General features: G+C 35.9%; 1 protein-coding gene across 1 annotated transcript in view; it reads left to right on the plus strand.

The window, feature by feature from the left end:
- Window positions 1–2,623: 2,623 nt before the first annotated feature.
- LOC123548566 (membrane-bound transcription factor site-1 protease-like) overlaps window positions 2,624–21,771 on the plus strand; it is a 35,689-nt gene continuing 16,541 nt past the window's right edge. The window contains exons 1-16 of the mRNA XM_045335927.2: window positions 2,624–3,065; window positions 4,307–4,458; window positions 4,897–5,002; window positions 5,636–5,718; window positions 7,670–7,735; window positions 10,111–10,159; window positions 10,892–11,008; window positions 11,848–11,957; window positions 12,918–13,102; window positions 14,613–14,715; window positions 15,704–15,780; window positions 16,539–16,613; window positions 17,853–18,023; window positions 18,544–18,688; window positions 19,537–19,719; window positions 21,254–21,330. Coding sequence (XP_045191862.2) covers window positions 2,888–3,065; window positions 4,307–4,458; window positions 4,897–5,002; window positions 5,636–5,718; window positions 7,670–7,735; window positions 10,111–10,159; window positions 10,892–11,008; window positions 11,848–11,957; window positions 12,918–13,102; window positions 14,613–14,715; window positions 15,704–15,780; window positions 16,539–16,613; window positions 17,853–18,023; window positions 18,544–18,688; window positions 19,537–19,719; window positions 21,254–21,330 — 1,877 coding nt within the window. The 5' untranslated portion in view covers window positions 2,624–2,887. The remainder of the gene's footprint in view (window positions 3,066–4,306; window positions 4,459–4,896; window positions 5,003–5,635; window positions 5,719–7,669; window positions 7,736–10,110; window positions 10,160–10,891; window positions 11,009–11,847; window positions 11,958–12,917; window positions 13,103–14,612; window positions 14,716–15,703; window positions 15,781–16,538; window positions 16,614–17,852; window positions 18,024–18,543; window positions 18,689–19,536; window positions 19,720–21,253; window positions 21,331–21,771) is intronic.

Here is a 21,771-nt window from a genome sequence, read left to right on the forward strand (position 1 = left end):
AACTAGGTCACTAGGTCAAATCGAAGAAAAACCTTGTGTATGCGATAGAGGCTGTATTTTTCAATTAATCTTCATGAATATTGGTCAGAATTATAACCTTGATGAAATCTAGGCCGAGTTCGAAAATGGGTCATCTTGGGTCAAAAACTAGGTCACTAGATCAAATCAAAGAAAAACCTTGTGTATGCGATAGAGGCTGTATTTTTCAATTAATCTTCATGAATTTTGGTCAGAATGATAACCTTGAAAAAATCTAGGCCGAGTTCGAAAATGGGTCATCTCGTATCAAAAACTAGGTCACTAGGTCAAATAAAAGAAAAACCTTGCGTATGCGATAGAGGCTGTATTTTTCAATTGATCTTCATGACGTTTGGTCAGAATGATTGCATTAATGAAATATAGGTCAAGTTAGAATATGGGTCATCTAGGATCAAAAAGTAGGTCACTAGGTCAAATCTAAGAAAAACCTTGTGTATGCGATAGAGACTATATTTTTCAATTGATCTTCCTGAAATTAAGTCAGAATGATTGCCTTGATGAAATCTAGGTCAAGTTTGAATATGGGTCATCTGAAGTCAAAAACGAGGTCACTAGGTAAAATTAAAGAAAAATCTTATGTATGTGATAGAGGCTGTATTTTTCAATTGATATTCATGAATTTCCTCAGAATGATTGCCTTGATAAAATCTACGTTGAGTTTGATTATGGGTCATTGGACTCAAAAAGTAGGTCACTAGGTCAAATCAAAGAAAACCCTTCTGTATGCGATAGAGGCTGTATTTTTCAATTAAGGTATTAGGCCCATAATAGAGTACCTCCTTTTTGAAGAGTATTCATTTCCTACAATAAACCTACATTGACTGCAATTCTCATAGGGCGTAGGTTCAAGCCCCACTGGGACCAATTTTTTTCTTTTTTTTCTAGCAAGTTTTTGCTTCTTTCAAGACTTGTTATTGATTTATTGTACAAAAATGGGGAAAAAAATCATTTGATAAGCGATTTCTTGCTGTTCAAAGTAAATTTACCTCTGAAACAGAAGGGGTAGAGTTAGACATTTTTAAAAATACTGAGTTACGTGCGGTAAAAGTTCTCTATTTTGCCTTCATTCTTTAGATTACATATTGTGGAAGAAATGTAGGTAGGTTTTACATCAGCTCCAAGGTTATTTTTTAATGAAGTGAGCAAAATTCAAAAGAGACCTGCAGGATTCGGCCTTAATTTTTCAATGTTGGGAGTTAGAATTCTGTCTCATTAAATCCGTTATCTTGAGGCACCCTAGAAAAAATGATATTGACAGTTTTATTTTAAGTTTTATAATTGTTTACCAATAGTTTGATGTTTCTTTCATAAAAAATAATGGTATAATGAATTCTCTGCAAAGGTTTCAGATAAAGACCATCATTTTGAAATTTGTCTCTACTTGAGCTTGAGGAAATACCATAAAATACACAAAATTTATAAAAAACGGCACGGTAAAAGTTTTTGAAAATTTGCAACACAGTGCAAATCACGGCCAACTGTAAGAATATACAAAGCAAATGCCATTTTTTAAACATTACTATTAGGGGCCTAATACCTTAATCTTCATGAAATTTGGTCAGAATGATTGCCTTGATGTAAATCTAGGTCAAGTTCAATTATGGATCATCTGGGTCAAAAAGTAGGTCACTAGGTTAAATCAAAGAAAAATCTTGTGTATGCAAAAGAGGCTGTATTTTTCAACTGATCTTCATGAAATTTTGTCAGAATGATAGCCTTGATGAAATCTAGGTCAAGTTCGAATATGGGTCATCTGGGTTTACAAACTAGGTCACTAAGTCAAATCGAGGAAAAACCATGCAGTAGGGACTGCATTTTACACTGGATTTCATAAAATTTGGTCAGAATGGTTGGCTTGATGAAATCTAGGTCAAGTTCGAATATGGGTAGTCTGCGGTCAAAAACTAGGTCACTAGGTCAAATCAAAGAAAAAACTTATTTATACTCAAGATTTTTTGCTCCAATTTTAATAATTGGTGAGAATATTTTTTTCCATGAAATCATTAGGTCAAACATGTTTACACTGTTATGGTGTGTTTCTCAGGTGAGCGACCTAGGGCCATCTTGGCCCTCTTGTTAGATGTATTTTGACATAACTTTACCAGGTAAGAATTTTTTTTGGAATTTCTTCTTTTTCTTGTTCCTGTCCTTTGGGCTTCGATAGTCAAGTTCTTTAAATTTTGCTTCCATCCTCTGATGTAACCCTTCTGGCGTATATTGCCCCGCTTGGTGGCGCTCTTGTTATATATGCGCGTTCCGTGGCAAAGCTTAGACGTATTACAGCCCAAAAACGGATAATTCAAAAGGAAATGACGTCAGTATAAAAAAACAATGTTGACTTTACCGCGCATTTCATGGAAATTTAATGACTTTGAGGGACAGTATATTCATTTATCTGTTTTTTACACATTTTATGCTAGAATAGCGTTAGCGCATGTTCTTTTTATGTTATAACATCTTCAGAATCGTTCAGATTTTCTGTCATTTTATGAGGCACCTCATGTTACACAAAGTCTTAGACTGATATTATTTATACGTCTTGGACATAAATTATGTATGACTGTAAGTGTTTAACATCTGAAGTTGTAATAAAATGTTTTATCTCTTTCAGGCAGATACAGTTCTTGCTGGTAGACTGGTGCATGTGATTATATCTTAATTGGTCTCTACTTTGAGAAAGAGTTAACATCTACCAGTTTACTGTGATTTTATATGGGAGGAATGTGATTTAAAAAAATACCAAGTATTAAGTCTTTCTAAACAGTATGGAATGCCTAATATTTTGGCAGTTAATCTACAAGTGATTTAAAGAAATGTATATATATGTAGAGTAGGTGAACTCGGTGCAATGTTTAGGATGTTACATAGGTCAGCACGCGTGTTGTTACTGCTGACATCAGTTCTACAGATACTACCAGCTGACTGTGATTCAGACAGTGACGTGCGTTATGTGCCGGTTACATGTAATGGTTCAATGCCAAGCTCACAAGTCAAGATGGAATTTTCTTCCTCTGTGGTAGATGAAGGTAATTAAATAAAGATTAACCTTTTAAATCTTCCTCTTTTCAGCTGATTTCCTGTTTTTGAATAGAAAAGTTTGAAAAAAAGTTGTCAGATTTGGTAAGATAAGTGCAAAAATTGCTGAAAGATGTATTGGGTATCCTCTTATTTCATTGTTTTTGGTCAATAGGCAGTCACATTCCTGTAAATGACTGTTTCTAGGGCTTCTGTCAGTTAAATTTTAATAGTTTTCAATATTTTCTAACCGAGTCATATATTTTAATAAAGCATGGGAGATGTATGTCTGTAAACAATATGATATCATGACGTTTCAGACATGAACATCAACATAAAGAGTCTGGTTTAGTTTTATTACTGTTACAGTAACGTAACGGCATGTATTTGAAGAATAATTATTTTTACTGGAAAACTTTACTGTAAGGAATGAAGCGAAACTATAGAGTTACTTTTATCCTGTTTATTTAAAAAGTCAAATTTAACACACAAATCTACTTCATAAAGTTTTTTATCAGTGTCATTTATAGCATGAGAGTCAACTAACACTGGGTGTAAGATAAGAAAAGGATTTTTATAGCAGTATGGTTCAAATGAAATAATAAATATTAATACAAAACAATATACCCAATCCCAATGGGCCTTTAAGTTACCTTAATTTATTAACAATATAAAATGTAATTTAGTAAAATATATGTAAATAGATGAAAAGGTAAGATAGTGTTTTCCTGTACTGGTGAAAACACCATCTGGAACATAAGAAAAGAATATTGTCAACCTAACCTATCTATAGAGATAATAGATAAATTTTATAGTAATTGTAAATTGTAGTGTAATAAATACTAATATTGACTTTTTGACATTTTAGTGTGGCTCTGAAAATATCTTAACCTAGGTCTGAATACTTGTGCCATGGCCGTCTGTTTATTTCAACACAATCTTGTTGAGAATTTGTTTCTTTGACAAAAGACTCAAGTTGATGTATGTAATTACAGCATGTATAGTGTGTTTTATTTGACCTGGCAGGGCGGAGTTAATCTCTGGCTTATGCAAATAATGGTAATCATAAAAAACGAGCAAATTAGGTAGAGCCACAGTGGTTACAGTGTAAGGTAGATGGCCAGTGAATAAGAAATCAGGTTGTCCGAATATACTATATATCCTGCACAATAATACAGTGGACCGCTGTGAAACCCAGCCCCGCCAGGTCGATTAAAACGGACTATATATTGAATTGAAATGTATTTTGCAGAGTATATCGTGTCCTTTAATGCATATTACAAGAAGGAAACGAGGAAGAGATACCTGCATGCGGCGCTACATGATTCTGGCGTCACGTCATGGATGGTCGTCAACAGAGATAACCCAGCATTTGACTATCCCAGTGACTTTGATCTTGTTAAGGTATATAGTGATACTGCAGTTAGAACAATATTGTTTAGAAATTAAAAGTACAAACAAATATAATGAAACCAAACATATTGATTCAGAGTAGCATTTAGTTGTGCAAGAGAGGAAATTATCTGGAATTACAGTTACATGTACAATATCAGAATGGCAGTTTTGCTTCATACAATAGCTGAGGCATTGTTTTACCATAATTATGTACTTTGTTTAAAGAAATTGGGCTTGCACGTTATACAGCTGCATGATTATATATTTGTATTAGAATTAGGCAATATTTGATACAGGAAAAAATAGTTGGACATATGGGAGCTGAATATATGCAAAATACTTTGATGAAAAGCTTATAAATTTGTGATAAAGTATTATAAAATATGTAACACATTGCATATAATTTGAAATTGTCTTAACTGGTTTGAATGTTTTTTATGTTTGAAGTTGAAAGATGAGCAGCAGGCTGGGATTGAATCGTTGAAACATCATCCAGTGATCAAAGCTGTCACGCCACACAAAAAGGTTACCAGGTCACTCAAGTTTATTAAAGGTATGCACATTTCCTAGTTTGTTTGTCTGTTATTATAATTTATGCCAAAGTATAAGACATATTACCTTATTGTTGCTTTCTTTTGAAAAATATGACTATGGTACACCTTCCTTTTTTAAACTTAAAATGTTTTTTTTGTCATAAATAGCTGAAGGGAGGAATTTAAGGGGAGGAGTGGTCTAGTAGATGTATCAGCTGCTAAACAAAGCTGTGCTTGGTAATGACAGCACCTCATATAATACTGTTAGTGCTTTTTCTTGGAACTGACTCGAAAATAACTTGTGTAAGCAGAAAGTGTTTATGAATATTTGAATAGCAAAATGATGATTGTGTGTGTAATTCTTCAGCTTCACAGGGGCATGATAAAACATGACTGAAGACTTAAAATCTGAGTTTGAAAACCAGTCACAGAATGCAGGTTTACCATTGGTCAGATCAGAAACAAACAACCAATCAGATGGTTGGCTTTCTAGACTGGTCTCCAAAGGCAGTTTTGTAACTTTGAACCCTGACTACTTAGCGGTATTGGATTTTTGTGTTTTCCAGGATATATACATACACCAGTGACCTAAAGTTATAAACAAAAGTAATCAACTGGAATAACACATTCTTAACTCTATTACTGTTTTACAGATGATAGTCCCGGGACAGATGAGAAAATTTCAGATACTGTTGCTGACATCAACCAAAACAGAAACAGGAAAAGTTTATCACTGGTATGTTTTCTTTCTATGACTGAACATGTAAACGTTGTCTTTTGATGATGATGATGATGTAGATTTATTGACCCTCGCCACCAGCAGCCATATTGGTGAGGCTTTACTGTGCAACACCAATTATGTTGTCTGCATAGTTATATTGCTGTGTTGTTTCTAGTTCTATGTTGAATTTCTGTGCTGTTATTGTTCTGCGTCATTATGTTGTTCTAAGTTGAATGGTGGTCTCACGGCCTAGTTGTGACTTTCCGATTATTGATGACATCTCCATTTAATAGTTTCTACATTGAATGTTCCTTCTTTTATGTACTAATAAAACACTGGTCTGCATCCAGTCGATGTGGTCTGTAGAAGGCCTCCTGTCAGATGTCCATGTAGCCTGCCATCTTCCCTTTATGTGCCGCTATCGAGTCCTGGAGTGTTGATATCTTGGTTGTCGATGAACCAGCTGAGGTAAAAGTCATAAAAACAAAAACCCTCGGAGATGTTGTTACAGCATTGAGTTAGCTGATTACAGTCCACCAAGCCCTCAAGTAGTGGCACGTTTCCAGCACATGAATGCTCAGTAAGAATGTGACCCCATAATACATCGGCAGGGTGCAGCCCAGTCTGTAGCAACCTCTTTTTACAGCCACTCTCCCTGGTTTTCATCATGTGATGCTAACTAGGCCAGACATTGACCGAGTTAGGGCGCTGACCCATTTAGCTCCATATGTGCCCTCTCCTCAATGTGCACATATCAGGGAGCTTGGGGAAGACATTGTCTTTTAAACAGGGTGCAAGGGTGTTAAATTTGAGACTGAAGACCAGTCTTAGAATTATGTCATTTGATTAGTTGTTTCTGAGCACACTTTTGAAATTGACCAATGGGAAGGCTGTATTCTGTGACTGCATTCCAAACCTAATTTTATAGCATTGGACCCAAGGACAGTCTTGTTTTTACTTCATTGTGACCGTGACAATGGTCATTCAAGTGGAGATGGCAGTGTTACAAGTTTTTGTATACTTATCATTTTTATGCCCCCGAAGGGAGGCATATTAGTTTTCAACTGTCCTTCCGTTCGTTAGTTCGTTCATTCGTCACAACGTTAACTTTTTGCATGAAAGGCACTTTACTCGCGAACGACTGCACCCAGGACCTTCAAACTCACATGCTGATAGTACTTATTGAGTACACAACCCCTACTGACTTTAAGGTCACCAGGTCAAAGGTCAAGGTCACAGGAGCCAATGTTAACTTTTTGCATGAAGGCACTGTACTCGCGAACCACTGCACCCAGGACCTTCGAACTTCACATGCTGATAGTACTTATTGAGTACACGACCCCTATTGACTTTAGGGTCACCAGGTGAAAGGTCAAGGTCACCAGGTCAAAGGTCAAGGCACTGCGGGGGCATTTGTCACCATTAGTGACAGCTCTTGTTAAATGAGATAGTTATACAGAAAATATGATTTTTTTAGAGCTGTAAAATCACTAAAAATTTATGATAAGACTTGTTTTTTTGGTTCATTTTTAAAAGGAAAATACTAGAAGTTGTTTACTGACTGTTACAAGAAACTTTCTTTAAAGTTTGTTTTAAATAGAACAATTAATATTAGCTATTAGCTTTTTTTTCAACAAAAAAAAATCCCAAAAGCCATAACAAACATTTAAAACAAACACCTGTTTGGCTTTATGTATACATAAGCAAAATATAATGCACACATGCAGTAAAAAACAAGAGATCACTGTCAGTCCTACACAGCAATGCTGTGAAAATATGAAGGAGCCGAACAGCACAAAATAGATCTGTTTTATCCTTACCACATTATTACGAAGAAAACGAGAACCAAAAACAAGTCAGTGATAAAGAGATTCATTCCAAAGAAATTTGAAATTAGACAGTCATTTAACAGGTTAAGATCAACATGTGTTACTTTAATTACTAGTATGTTTTTTTTTTCTCCTAGGCGGCAGCATACTGGCAATCGCCATTACGACGGGGTCGAAATCTTCTCAGGGCTGTACCAAAACAGGTACTAGGTTTAGTCTATCAACAAGTATTATATACTCATTTAAATATTGCATCACGTGTTCACTCTGAAAAATAGTTTTATCTTTCACTAAAACAAACAAATGTCCTCACTGTGATATTTCAGGATTGCTTATCTTCTTTTTAGCTCACCTGTCACAAAGTGACAAGGTGAGCTTTTGTGATCGCGCGGCGTCCGTCGTCCGTCCGTCCGTCCGTCCGTGCGTGCATGCGTCCGTAAACTTTTGCTTGTGACCACTCTAGAGGTCACATTTTTCATGGGATCTTTATGAAAGTTGGTCAGAATGTTCACCTTGATGATATCTAGGTCAAGTTCGAAACTGGGTCACGTGCCATCAAAAACTAGGTCAGTAGGTCTAAAAATAGAAAAACCTTGTGACCTCTCTAGAGGCCATATATTTCACAAGATCTTCATGAAAATTGGTCAGAATGTTCACCTTGATGATATCTAGGTCAGGTTCGAAACTGGGTCACATGCGGTCAAAAACTAGGTCAGTAGGTCTAAAAATAGAAAACCTTGTGACCTCTCTAGAGGCCATATTTTTCATGAGATCTTCATGAGTATTGGTCAAAATGTTCACCTTGATGATATCTAGGTCAAGTTCGAAACTGGGTCACGTGGGGTCAAAAACTAGGTCATTAGGTCTAAAAATAGAAAAATCTTGTGACCTCTCTAGAGGCCATATTTCTCAATGGATCTTCATGGAAATTGGTCAGAATGTTCAGCTTGATGATATCTAGGTCAAGTTCGAAACTGGGTCACGTGGGGGTAAAAACTAGGTCAGTAGATCTAAAAATAGAAAAACCTTGTGACCTCTCTAGAGGCCATATTTTTCATGAGATCTTCATGAATATTGGTCAGAATGTTCACCTTGATGATATCTAGATCATGTTCGATACTTAGTCATGTGGGATCAAAAACTAGGTCAGTAGGTCTAAAAATATAAAAACCTTGTGACCTCTCTAGAGGCCATATTTCTCAATGGATCTTCATGAAAATTGGTCAGAATGTTCACCTTGATGATATCTAGGTCAAGTTCAAAACTGGGTCACGTGCGGTCAAAAACTAGGTCAGTAGGTCTAAAAATAGAAAAACCTTGTGACCTCTCTAGAGGCCATATCTTTCAATGGATCTTCATGAAAATTGGTCAGAATGTTTACCTTGATGATATCTAGATCAAGTTCGAAACTGGGTCACGTGGGGTTAAAAACTAGGTCAGTAGATCTAAAAATAGAAAAACCTTGTGACCTCTCTAGAGGCCATATTTTTCATGAGATCTTCATGAATATTGGTCAGAATGTTCACCTTGATGATATCTAGGTCAGGTTCGAAACTGGGTCACGTGCCATCAAAACTAGGTCAGTAGGTCTAATAAATAGAAAAACTTGTGACCTCTCTAGAGGCCATATTTCTCAATGGATCTTCATGAAAATTGGTCAGAATGTTCACCTTGATGATATCTAGGTCAGGTTCGTAACTGGGTCATGTGCGGTCAAAAACTAGGTCAGTAGGTCAAAAAATAGAAAAACCTTGTGACCTCTCTAGAGGCCATATTTTTCACGAGATCTTCATGAAAATTGGTGAGAATGTTCACCTTGATGATATCTAGGTCAAGTTTAAAAGTGGGTCACGTGCCTTCAAAAACTAGGTCATTAGGTCAAATAATAGAAAAACCTTGTGACCTCTCTAGAGGCCATATTTTTCAATGGATCTTCATGAAAATTGGTCAGAATTTTTTATCTTGATGATATCTAGGTCACATGTGCTCAAAAACTAGGTCACTATGTCAAATAATAGAAATAACGACGTCATACTCAGTTCAACACTGGGTCATGTGGGGATAGATGAGTGATTCAGGACCATCATGGTCCTCTTGTTTTGATATAGTGGAATTCATGCAAATAATCAAAACTGTGGCATGTTATGGTTTTTATTAAGTTAAAAATGTTTTTGTTTTGTTTGTTTTGGGTTTAACGCCGTTTTTCAACAGTATTTCAGTCATGTAACGGCGGGCAGTTAACCTAACCAGTGTTCCTGGATTCTGTACCAGTACAGACCTGTTCTCCACAAGTAACTGCCAACTTCCCCACATGAATCAGAGGTGGAGGACTAATGATTTCAGACACAATGTCGTTTATCAAATAGTCACGGAGAACATACGCCCCGCCCGAGGATCGAACTCGCAATCCGTAGACCAACGCTCTTACCTACTGAGCTAAGCGGGCGGGCTTAAAAATGTTTTAGCACCTGTATTTTTATTGACAAAAATAAAAGTAATTGCTGAAGCAAATTGTCTTGTAAGGTTGTCATAGTAATTGATGCTATGTATAATGAAGAGTTTGGTTCTCTTGTTGTAGATTGCTAGTGCACTGCAAGCAGAAATATTGTGGAACATGGGATACACAGGTTGGAATCTATTTACTTATCTAAGTTGTCTTTTAAGGAAGGGAAATTAAGAGTCTTACTTTCCATAATTTGATTAAGTATTTTTTTCATGCGCAGGCTTTATGTAAATGCATACTCTATTTGAAGTAATGGACAGATGCTGATTTTTATAGTATCTAATATACACTCCCTGGTAGACATTTAGTTTTAATATAAAAAAATTGTAACATAAGTATTATGGTTATGTATTCGTACATAGCATTCCACTGTAACATCCACTGTAACATACTTAACATTGAGATTCAGTTTGGGAAATCCCACAGTAATGATTGAAAATAGCATCTTGCTTTCGATATTAATTTTATGTCAGTTTCAGGGGAGATAAGTAATGTTTTATCAAAAGTATCTATCCTTTGCTTTCTTGTAAGTGTGGCTTTCATAAGTTATTTATAATAACAAGGTTATTTTGTTTTTCTTAGATTTATGTTCATCTAGCTCAGTAGGTAAAGAGGTTTAGATTTGTCATTAACAATTTGACAGAAGACAATACGTTTGAAATAATTCATCCTACACCTGGGATTCGTGTGGAAGTTTTCATTTACTTTCAGAGAATTAGTTGATGCTAGTAAAGAAATCAAGAACGCAGACTGTTATTATTTTACTGACACATTATTGAAAATGTGTGTAACCTCCTATGAAACACATCTACCTGTTTTATCAAATGAACACTGTTCAGTTTGCTGTATCTTTCAGGTGAAGGGGTGAAGGTTGCTGTATTTGATACTGGATTATCTGAGTCACACCCACATTTCAAACCTGGCAGAGTAAAAGACAGGACAAACTGGACACATGAGAAAACACTTGATGATGGTAACTGTTGTGAATTAATTAAGCTTGCTTATAGTAAATTTAAAGTGTTAAAGTAGTAAAATATGCATGTAAAGCGGAAACAAAAACCCTTAGCTGACATTACCAAAGTAAAATGAACTGGGTTCACAGCAGCACTTACTCTGCATCAGATGCCTATAAGACACTGGTCCTTTTTGAGGCCCGCCCGATTAGCTCAGTAGGTAGAGCGTCGGTCTATGGATTGCGGGGTCGCGAGTTCGATCCTCGGGCGGGGCATATGTTCTCTGTGACTATTAGATGAACGACATTGTGTCTGAAATCATTAGTCTTCCACCTCTGATTCATGTGGGGAAGTTGGCAGTTACTTGCAGAGAACAGGTTTGTACTGGTACAGAATCTAGGAACACTGCTTAGGTTAACTGCCCGCCATTACATGACTGAAATACTGTTGAAAAAGTTAAACTGTGTTAAACCCAAAACAAACAAACAAACTGCTCCTTTTTACAGCTAAGACATGAATACTCCTGTTATATTATTAACAGCTAGAAGTGATAAATTCATGAACTACACTTTGAATGGTGTACCCTGAAACACCATACTTGCAATCTTGTTTCTAAAGATGGTAGATAGCATTGCAAATTTAAAAAAAAAAAAATGCTGAATAGGTGATTGTTGCACTTATATGAAAGGGTCAAAATCCATAACATAATACACAAAAGGCTTAAAGTATGATTTGTAAAGGAGAAACTTGGGGAAGGGGGTGAGAGGGTTGTCAGGGGATTTAGCCACTATGAAATCCTTCGGAAGATAGGAATGAATGTAAAGTTATGATACTAGCTTAAGGGAATCATAAATTTCAGGTCTTGGTCATGGTACGTTTGTAGCAGGTGTGATTGCAAGTCACAAAGAATGTCTAGGATTTGCCCCAGATGCTGATATATACGTATTTAGGGTCTTCACTAATAATCAGGTAAGTGAAATTATGCCCAAATGTTTAACTATATATATATGTGGCAGTTAAGACATATTAAAGTATTTCATTATACATATGAGCCGTGCCATGGGAAAACCAACATAGTGGGTATGCGACCAGCATGGATCCAGACCAGCCTGCGCATCCGCGCAGTCTGGTCAGGATCCATGCTGTTCGCTAACAGTTTCTCCAATTCCAATAGGCTTTAAAAGCGAACAGCATGGAGCCTGACCAGACTGCGCGGATGCGCAGGCTGGTCTGGATCCATGCTGGTCGCATACCCACTATGTTGGTTTTCTCATGGCACGGCTCATATGTATAAAATATACATCTGGATCATATGAACTTCACTGTTCAGTCTGTATTGAGTCTACACAGCTGAGTAGTTAGAATAGCTGACTTTGACAACTTTCCACTCACGGCTATTGGTTTTAAACCTGCTAGGAGACTAAAATTCTTTCATGTATGAAAGCTGATTGGCTGGCTTGGTTCTGCTTAAGTAAATTATATATGCCTGAAATAATGCCAAAAAATCTGGTGAGGTTGTCCACCTCCATTAAAACTGAAAAGTTGCCATACAATCAAAATTACTTTTGTTAAACTTAAAGACTTAAACAAAACCTTCAGTGCATTTCTAATATTATGACAAATAAAATGAAATTATTTACCTGAAGATCAAAAGAAAGGAGTGAAAGAATTATTTCGAGAGTTAAATGGGAAACTGTCGTAAGTCGGTTTAAGGAATTAGTTATGACAGTTTTTGGTTCAGATCTTGATTAACCAGTCTTCACAGTCTCATTCTGCTCACTAGAATTGTATACCAATCTAGCTAAATTTAGTTTTCATAAAAGAATGGACCCAAAGATCAAAAAAAAGGAGAAAACGAACCTTACTTACAGCCTCACTCTGCTGTGTGCCAGTCTAGATTAATCTATTAAATTTGGTTGCTATTTTCAGGTATCTTACACATCCTGGTTCTTAGATGCCTTTAACTATGCAATTCTGAAGAAAATCAATGTACTGAATCTGAGTATAGGGGGACCTGATTTCATGGATCATCCGTTTGTAGACAAGGTCTGGGAGTTGACAGCTAATAAAGTTATCTTGGTATCAGCCATAGGAAATGATGGACCTTTGTATGGGTAAGTCATTGTTCATACAGATTTCATGTAATTTAAGGGTGATATAGCTCAGGCATCTATGACCTGTGAAAGTATGCAAAAATTGTGGACCTCCTTTATGTTTTAGGGATATTTTCCAAAGGTGCTTAGACAAGAGTCACATGGCAAGAATGACTCTGCTTAAGACTTTCATAATATTAATAATATTTAATATATAATTCTGTTAACCTTACTTCTAAAATTCTTCTAGCTAAAAGTTTGTATACTTCAATTGATAAGTACTCTACAGGTTATATAAAATCAAATTTACATGAGTGGTTGGGTTTTGCTATAAACTAATCTGGTATTTAGATAATTTGAACTGATTTCTTTTGAATAGGATAAGAGGGGAATTCAGAAAATGTTGAGACTGTCCATATAAAATTTTATGAAAATTTGTATTTAAGCTTACACCATTCTCTCTAATACTCATCCTTGACACAAGAGCTCTTTTCCATCTGGGCAAGCCATGACCTGAAGGCCACAAAGTAGTCTGCCCTTGCTGTACCATGCAGATACCGATACACTGCACTACTAAGGGGGCTTATGGAATTGTAGTGGTGCCCAGCCAGTATTTTCAGCAAAGGAAAAAGTAAAAAAATCAGGCAAATATTGAGGATGTGGCAGTTACTTGACCTGTTAGTCCTGTAAATACTGCTCTTGTGTGTCGATACATTGTCATAAATAAGGCAGATACCCTGTTAACCAGTCTGTTGACAATGTTCCTGTAATGGGTCTGTACTGATATTTGAACATTGTCCCTGTAATATTTTCCATTAAGAGATCTGCAGGGTACACTGTCTCTTTGCATAAGAGGACATTTGGAATTGAAGAAATTGTGTGAAGAACCTGTTTGCAATTTTGAGTTCTTTTTGCAATAACTGGTTGTTTTTGCCCTTTTCTAAGCCGCTGTATGTTTATCCACCTTTGAGGTTCGTAATAATATACCCTGTCTCATAGCCTTTGAGAAGTTCATTAAACCACCTTTCATCTGCATTTTAATAGACTTTTAAGTTTTTTTTTCAACATTTCACCCTTTGGGCTTTTCCCTCTTTTTGTCAAAAGATGGGGTACCCACTTTGCAGTCACCTGCGGTAATTTCAAGTGTTTATTCGGAATTTCATGAACCCATGCTGTTGAAATGCCATCTGATGTAGCTGTTTGGGAAACTGTATATTTTGAGTGCTCTGCTACAGCGGCTGCTACAGCAGCAATGTTTTGAGAGGACGTTTAAGTTTTAGGGTGCCCTACAGGAGATAGATCATGGACTGCAGATTCTCCCTTATCAAATACCCTTATCCACCTATAAACGGTGTCTTCGGATGGAAAAGATTCACCGTAAACAGTTTAAAATTCTTTTAGAATCCTAGAAGTCCATGAAAAAATTATGCTTGTATAAAATGTTTTTGTATTCTGACCGGGAGTTTTACCAACTACCCCCAACCACCAAGATACATTAATTGATTTAATGTTGATATTTTGTATGTTTCAGCACTTTGAACAACCCTGCAGACCAGATGGATGTTATAGGTGTGGGTGGTATCAATTTTGAGAACCAAATAGCCAGATTCTCATCTAGAGGAATGACTACTTGGGTAAGCTGTAAACACAACAACATTTATACATGTGATGATCGATCATAAATGATAATAAGATTGGTATTACAAGGAACATTGGAAAGGCTTAAATAGGCCTACTTGTGGTGAAAATGTTTAAAGGGGCTTACTAGTGTTTAAAAGTCTAAAGGAGTTATTGCAGTGGAAAGGGTTTAAAGGGCTTACCAGGGTGGAAAAGGCTGAAAAAGGCATACTGTGGAGGAAAGGTTTAATGGGGCTTATTTTGATGAAAAGGTTTAAAGGGGCTTTCTATTGGCAAAAGTTTAAAGGACCTCAGTATGGTGGAACATTTTAAAGGGGCTTACTAGTGTTTAAAAGTCTAAAGGAGTTGCTGCAGTGGAAAGGGTTAAAGGGGCTTACTGGGGTGGAAAAGGCTGAAAAAGGCATACTGTGGAGGAAAGGTTTAATGGGGCTTATTTTGATGGAAAGGTTTAAAGGGGCTTTCTATTGGCAAAAGTTTAAAGGACCTCAGTATGGTGGAACATTTTAAAGGGGCTTACTAGTGTTGAAATGTTAAGAGGCTTAAGATGATGGAAATGTTTCATGTGGCTTACTATGGAGGAAAGGTTTAAAGGGGATTATTAGCAGTATCCTTTCTGCAAATGAATGAACCTATTTATGATTTTTAATTATCAATGTTGTAGATGGTACCTGACATATTTTTTTGAGAAGAAATAGAAAGGAAGAAAGTGTAGATAGAATCATTCTCAGTACTAAAGTTTACAGCTGTTGAAAAAGTGTTGAACAAACACAAAAGTCAAAACGTTTAGCCGTATGCACTGGTAACTGCATTATTTGCCTTAAGGAGTCATTAAATGCTAAGTTTTTCCACACACAAGGTAATACCTGTGTAACTTTATTATAGAATCATGATAAAAGTAATCAACAGAAAGTGATCGAATTTCAAATGATGCTTACCTCACATTACCCTTGTAATGATATATGATGTAATTGTTGTGTGTTGTAGGAGTTACCGTCAGGGTATGGTCGTATGAAGCCAGACATTGTGACATATGGTTCAGCTGTCAGAGGGTCTGCTCTCAAGTAAGTGCTTAAAAAAGCTTGTGTTAACAATTTTTGGTATTCACGTTTAAAGTATATTGACAAGTTTCATTCACAAATATTCTGTCGTATATTACTAGTTATACTATACTTGTACCAAATTACAGTAAAACGCCTTTCGCTCAGAGTCTCAAGAGGATGAACAAAATGAGTCAGCCAAGGTTTCGAGAAATTAAGACACAGAAAATATAAAGAAAACAGCTGTGATTCACCTGACATGCTGAAGCAAGCCTTGGTGTACAAGTCATCAGTGCTTGAGCAAGCGGTGTTTCACTGCAGTATAAAAGTTGTCTGTAACAATGAAATTTCATGCACACTAAATTTAGTAGTTTCATAATACCTGATTTATAACTTAAGAGTGTTTTGAAGTTTGTTTTAAAGGCGTACGCTAGAATTCCCTGAATATGAGATGGGCGAAATTTTCCCCAATAACAGAATTTCTTCAAACTTTGGGTACTGAAGGACAATAGCCTAAGACACAAAAATATGTAATAAAAATGATAGATCACCTGTATTGAAAAAGAGTTATCTGCCCTTGAAAATGTCATTTTTTTGGGAAATGCCCTTTTCAAGGGCAGATAACTCTTTCAGCACCGATGACCTATGATTTTTGTTGCATATTTTTGTTTCTTAGATGATTGTCCTTCAGTATCCAAAGTTTGAAGAAATTCTGTTATTGGGAAAAATTTCGCCTCAAATTCTAGCATACGTCCTTAAAGCAATTTATGTCATGTTTTCAGGGGTGGATGTAGATCACTGTCTGGAACCAGTGTAGCTTCTCCAGTTGTAGCTGGTGCTGTTTCCCTGCTCTTCAGGTAAAAAATTTAGATATTATATATTTATTGAAGGTAGACTGTCCATCTGTTGCTAGACATGATATAAACCAATCATTTCTTGTTATTTGATGTGATGTGTCAGATGAAAGGGAGATCACACTGGTGTGGGTGCAACATTTAGACAGTCTCGTAAACATTTCATTTACAAGTAAGAAGCTGTAGTGGGTATGTCACTGAATGTTTTGTATTTTTGAATGAATAAAACTTTCAGCTATATGAAAACATTTACCAATGTTGTATGTGCTTGAAGATACATTGAAGAATATAGTCTCTGCATGTCGAATTCATGAAAAAGTTGAAAAAAGAAATGTGAGGCTCAAGAGACACAAATATAACATTCTTTTTTATCACATGTTGGCTTTCTTTGCTGGAATATAGAAATTTCTTCTGTCTTTCCCTTTTATAGACCAATGCCTTCTATATAGGAAACTTTAGCATTGAAATGTTACTGCTTTCAAAAATGTGACATGGCTTTATTTCTATCCTATGATACAAAAAGTGAGAAATAAGTTTTTAACATCCTGTAAAATCAGAACTTTTTAAAAACGGGTTTGTTTTCATATTGTCATCTTGTCTATATTCTCGAAAATAAAAAAGTGTGAAAGCATTATTCTAATATGCTTGTCTTTGTTAAAACACTTATACGTAAGAATGATGTCACATTTACGTGCGGTGACGTCAAAGTTTTCGTTGCGACCAAGAAAGAGGGCGTCTATATTTTGTCTACTGTTTTAGATAAGGGCATATTAGAATCGAAATAATTTATAGCAAAATTGTGTTTTAACACTATTTATACACTCGGGCGGTAATACGTCCTAAAAATAATTTCACTCGGGCTGCGCCCTCGTGAAATTATTTATACAACGTATTATCGCTGCGCCCTCGTGAAATTACTACGCCCAACGTATAACTGCCCATCGTGCATAAATAGTATTAAAGCACTGTTTTGCTATAAATTATTTCTTAAATATAGTTACAAATAGTCTAGTATGTTCTTTCTTTTAGACAACCGTTTATCATGAATATTGTAATATTGAAACCAATTCCAGTATTATACAGTAACAAACATTTAGCTTTGCAGAAATATCAATGTTATTAAATTTTGCTTGTGAAATGATTTGAATTTTATAATTCACTAGAAAATACAATGTTTCTATGAAACAGCTAGTCTTTACTTGTTACAGTTAGTTCACCATAAATATGGTTTAATAATTTCAGCTCTGTATTGGATCGTATAGATGTCATAAATCCAGCCAGCATGAAGCAAGCCTTGATAGCATCTGCTCGCCGACTACCAGACTCTAATGTAAACATGTTTGAGCAAGGACATGGGAAACTGGATCTTGTCAAGGCTTACCAGACATTGAGAACTTACAAGCCACAAGCTAGGTACCAGAAATTATTTTATGAATATGAGTACAGAAGTTTTTGTTCTGGGAAAGTTGATGTATGAAAATTCATTCTATTTGGAAATGAAATTTTTGCCTTTGTAAAGAGTTGTTTACTGTTTGGAGTTGTCATTAACAACAGTTGTACTATAGTTAAGAATTCAATGAATGTTATTGCTGTTTAGATCAGGATACTGTTGTAAACCAGTCTGAAAATATTAGCATTTGATTGGTTGAAACCGAGCACTGTCTTAGAAGGGCCAATGAAAAAGTAACTGTATAAGAATAGTCTCTGTACACAGTGTTATAATTTTAGAGCCAGTTATTGTGAGTTTAACAAACTGTAAAACAAGATAATAGAATGAACAATATGTCTTAAAGGTAAATATTACATTGAGTGAAGGAGTTTTACCTTTGAAATGACTGCCTTATTCATTGATTGTGAAGAAAGAAGGAAAAAATAATGGATTTAAATATAAAATTTGTATTCTGACTTTAGAGATATATTTATTTTCTTTCAGTTTGAGTCCAAGCTATATTGATTTTTCTGAGTGCCCATACATGTGGCCGTACTGTTCCCAGCCTCTATATTACAGTGCCATGCCACTCATAGTTAATATCACTATTCTGAATGGAATGGGAGTGAGTGGGAAAATCCTGGGCAAGGTAAGATTTAACATTGCACATATGGCCATTCTGTTCCCAGCCTCTATTATAGAGTCTATATGACAGTGACATGCCTCTCATAGTTAATATCACTATTCTGAATGGAATGGGAGTGAGTGGGAAAAGTTTGGGCAAAGTAAGGTTTAAAAATGTTCTTACTTGGTAATTTAGGGTACAGTCCAACTTCATTTGCTCAAACTCGGTGTAGTCAGATATTCCATTATTAATTGATATACTTAACATGAAATTGAATACATCTTGGTACTCATCACCTTTATGGCATTAATATAAACTCAGTTGGCTCTAACAACCAGAGACTCAATCAAATTTTGACAGGCCTTACAAGTTTGAGCGAATAAAGTTGACGGTATGTTGCGGGTAAAAGTAACTACATTTACTGCGAATTGTAATGTTAATCTCTTAAATGCATGTAAATTACATGTCATCTGCTATAAATTGTCGGTTCATAGTTAATGCTGTATGACTGGTCTATAGTTTGTTAAAACATTGAAAGAAAATGTTCTTTTAGATGGGTAAATAGTTAAATTTTTTAGCTATTGACAGGCAATAAATATATTATGAAATCATTAAAACTAGCAGAGGACTAATTTTCCTTGATTTTATTGTATCATTAACCCTCAAAATTTAATCTACACATAAAAATAAATTTCCCATTTGTATAATTTTCAATTATTGAAATCCACAAATTCATGATTTCACAATATACAATTCAGCATTTTGTTATAATATCTGTATGCAACTTTCCCTGTTTCATCAAAGATCTTCACATAAGGGAGTAATGGAATTTATTCATAAGTATAATTTTAAACATGTGATATTATTTGCAGCCATTATGGGAGCCGTACAAGCCTCACTATGGTAACTACCTGGAGGTCGCATTTTCCTACTCAAAGACATTGTGGCCATGGTCTGGTTACCTGGCAGTATCCATATCAGTGTCAAAGGCCGCTGCCAAATGGGAGGGGATAGCTCAAGGACAGGTCACCTTGACCATAGAATCACCACCAGAGGTAATTTTTTGCTTTTATTTTGCCGATATGTAACCTTGTTGTATTAAATCACTGTTACAAATGACTTGTTAATCACTGTCTTTGCTTTTTGACTTTTTGGGGGTTCATATTGTTTTTATGCCCCCGAAGGGAGGCATATAGTTTTTGAACCGTCTGTCCGTCTGTCAGTCTGTCAGTCTGTCCGCAATTTTCGTGTCCGGTCCATATCTTTGTCATCGATGGATGGATTTTCAAATAACTTGGCATGAATGTGTACCACAGTAAGACGGCATGTCGCGCGCAAGACCCAGTTCAGTAGCTCAAAGGTCAAGGTCACACTTAGACTTTAAAGGATAGTGCATTGATGGGCGTGTCCGGTCCATATCTTTGTCATCCATGGATGGATTTTCAAATAACTTGGTATGAATGTGTACCACAGTAAGACGACGTGTGGCGCGCAAGACCCAGGTCCGTAGCTCAAAGGTCAAGGTCACACTTAGACGTTAAAGGATAGTGCATTGATGGGCGTGTCCGGTCCATATCTTTGTCATCCATGGATGGATTTTCAAATAACTTGGCATGAGTGTGTACCACAGTAAGACGACGTGTCGTGAGCAAGACCCAGGTCCGTAGCTCAAAGGTCAAGGTCACACTTAGACGTTAAAGGTCATTTTTCATGATAGTGCATTGATGGGCGTGTCCGGTCCATATCTTTGTCATTCATGCATGGATTTTAAAATAACTACACATGAATGTGTGACACAGTAAGACGACGTGTCGCGCGCAAGACCCAGCTCCGTAGGTCAAAGGTCCTAAACTCTAACATCGGCCATAACTATTCATTCAAAGTGCCATCGGGGGCATGTGTCATCCTATGGAGACAGCTCTTGTTAACATATGTAAAATGTTTCAGATAACTCTTCTTCATTTGATTTATTTGTAATTGCAACCAGGCTTCAAGTTTATTAAACTGTGTTTGGAGACCAGTCTTAGAAAACAGCTTTGCCATTGGTCAATTTCATATTGTGCTTAAAAACCACCAATCAGATACTGGAGTTTAGAAACTGATATCTGATAGCATTTAGATGCAGATTTTAGTAGAGAAGTGTTATTGCAGTTTTCCATAAATTTCAAATCAAATGTTAAATAGGCGGGATAATCCACAGGCCCAAAGGTATTCTTGAACACCATGAATACATGAAATACTATGTGCAGGTGACTGCCAGTAGATTAAGATATCAGGGCCCATGTTAAAAAATTGAATTTAAAGACCAGTCTCAAAGCTATAGATTTGATTGGTTGATTCTGAGCTCAATTTTGAAATCTACCAATGATAAGATCCATTCTTACTGGTACACTGGTATCAAAACTAAGTTTTATAACCTTGATTTCTAGTATTCCATCATTAAAACAGTTAAAGTAAGGGTAGAAATGAGTAATTGAACAGATTTCACTTCCTTGAAAGAATACACACATGAACATTGAGTATCTGTAATATTATTGAATGTACATTTGAATGCATTATTTGAGTGAAAATTGTTAATTTGTTTTACAGGGAGATGAGACAGAGCCGAGAATTTCCAAGCTTAAACTTCCTATTAGAGTGAAAATCATTCCAACTCCTACAAGAAGGTAAAATACTCCTACATATTACATTTCTGGCCATAGCATGTTGCCACGGTTACTTTAAACTTAAAGAAAAAATAGGGTACCATGTAAAGTGCTTGGTATTTTACTAATTATATTACCCAAATATTCCATGTTGGTCATTGAAAGAATGGCACTGAAGCCGTCGAAAACCCCTATTTTTATACAAAGTTGTTTAAAAATGAGAGAAAATGCGTTACCATGGAAACAAGAGCCCCGCGACATATACATTTTAAGGTTATATTAGAAAGCTAGCGTGCATACTAGTAAAAGTATCAATTATGCAGACTCTTACGGATATCAATGAAACTAAAATACACTGAAAAGTGTTAAATATCCGTATTTTCCTTCTTCTTTCAATATGAAATACCTTTGGTGGGTCATGTTCTTCAAACCTGGATAAAAATTGAACTTGAAGGGACAGAA

This window comes from Mercenaria mercenaria, chromosome 6 (assembly GCF_021730395.1).
Source record: "Mercenaria mercenaria strain notata chromosome 6, MADL_Memer_1, whole genome shotgun sequence".
NCBI classification, from domain to species: Eukaryota; Metazoa; Mollusca; class Bivalvia; order Venerida; family Veneridae; genus Mercenaria; species Mercenaria mercenaria.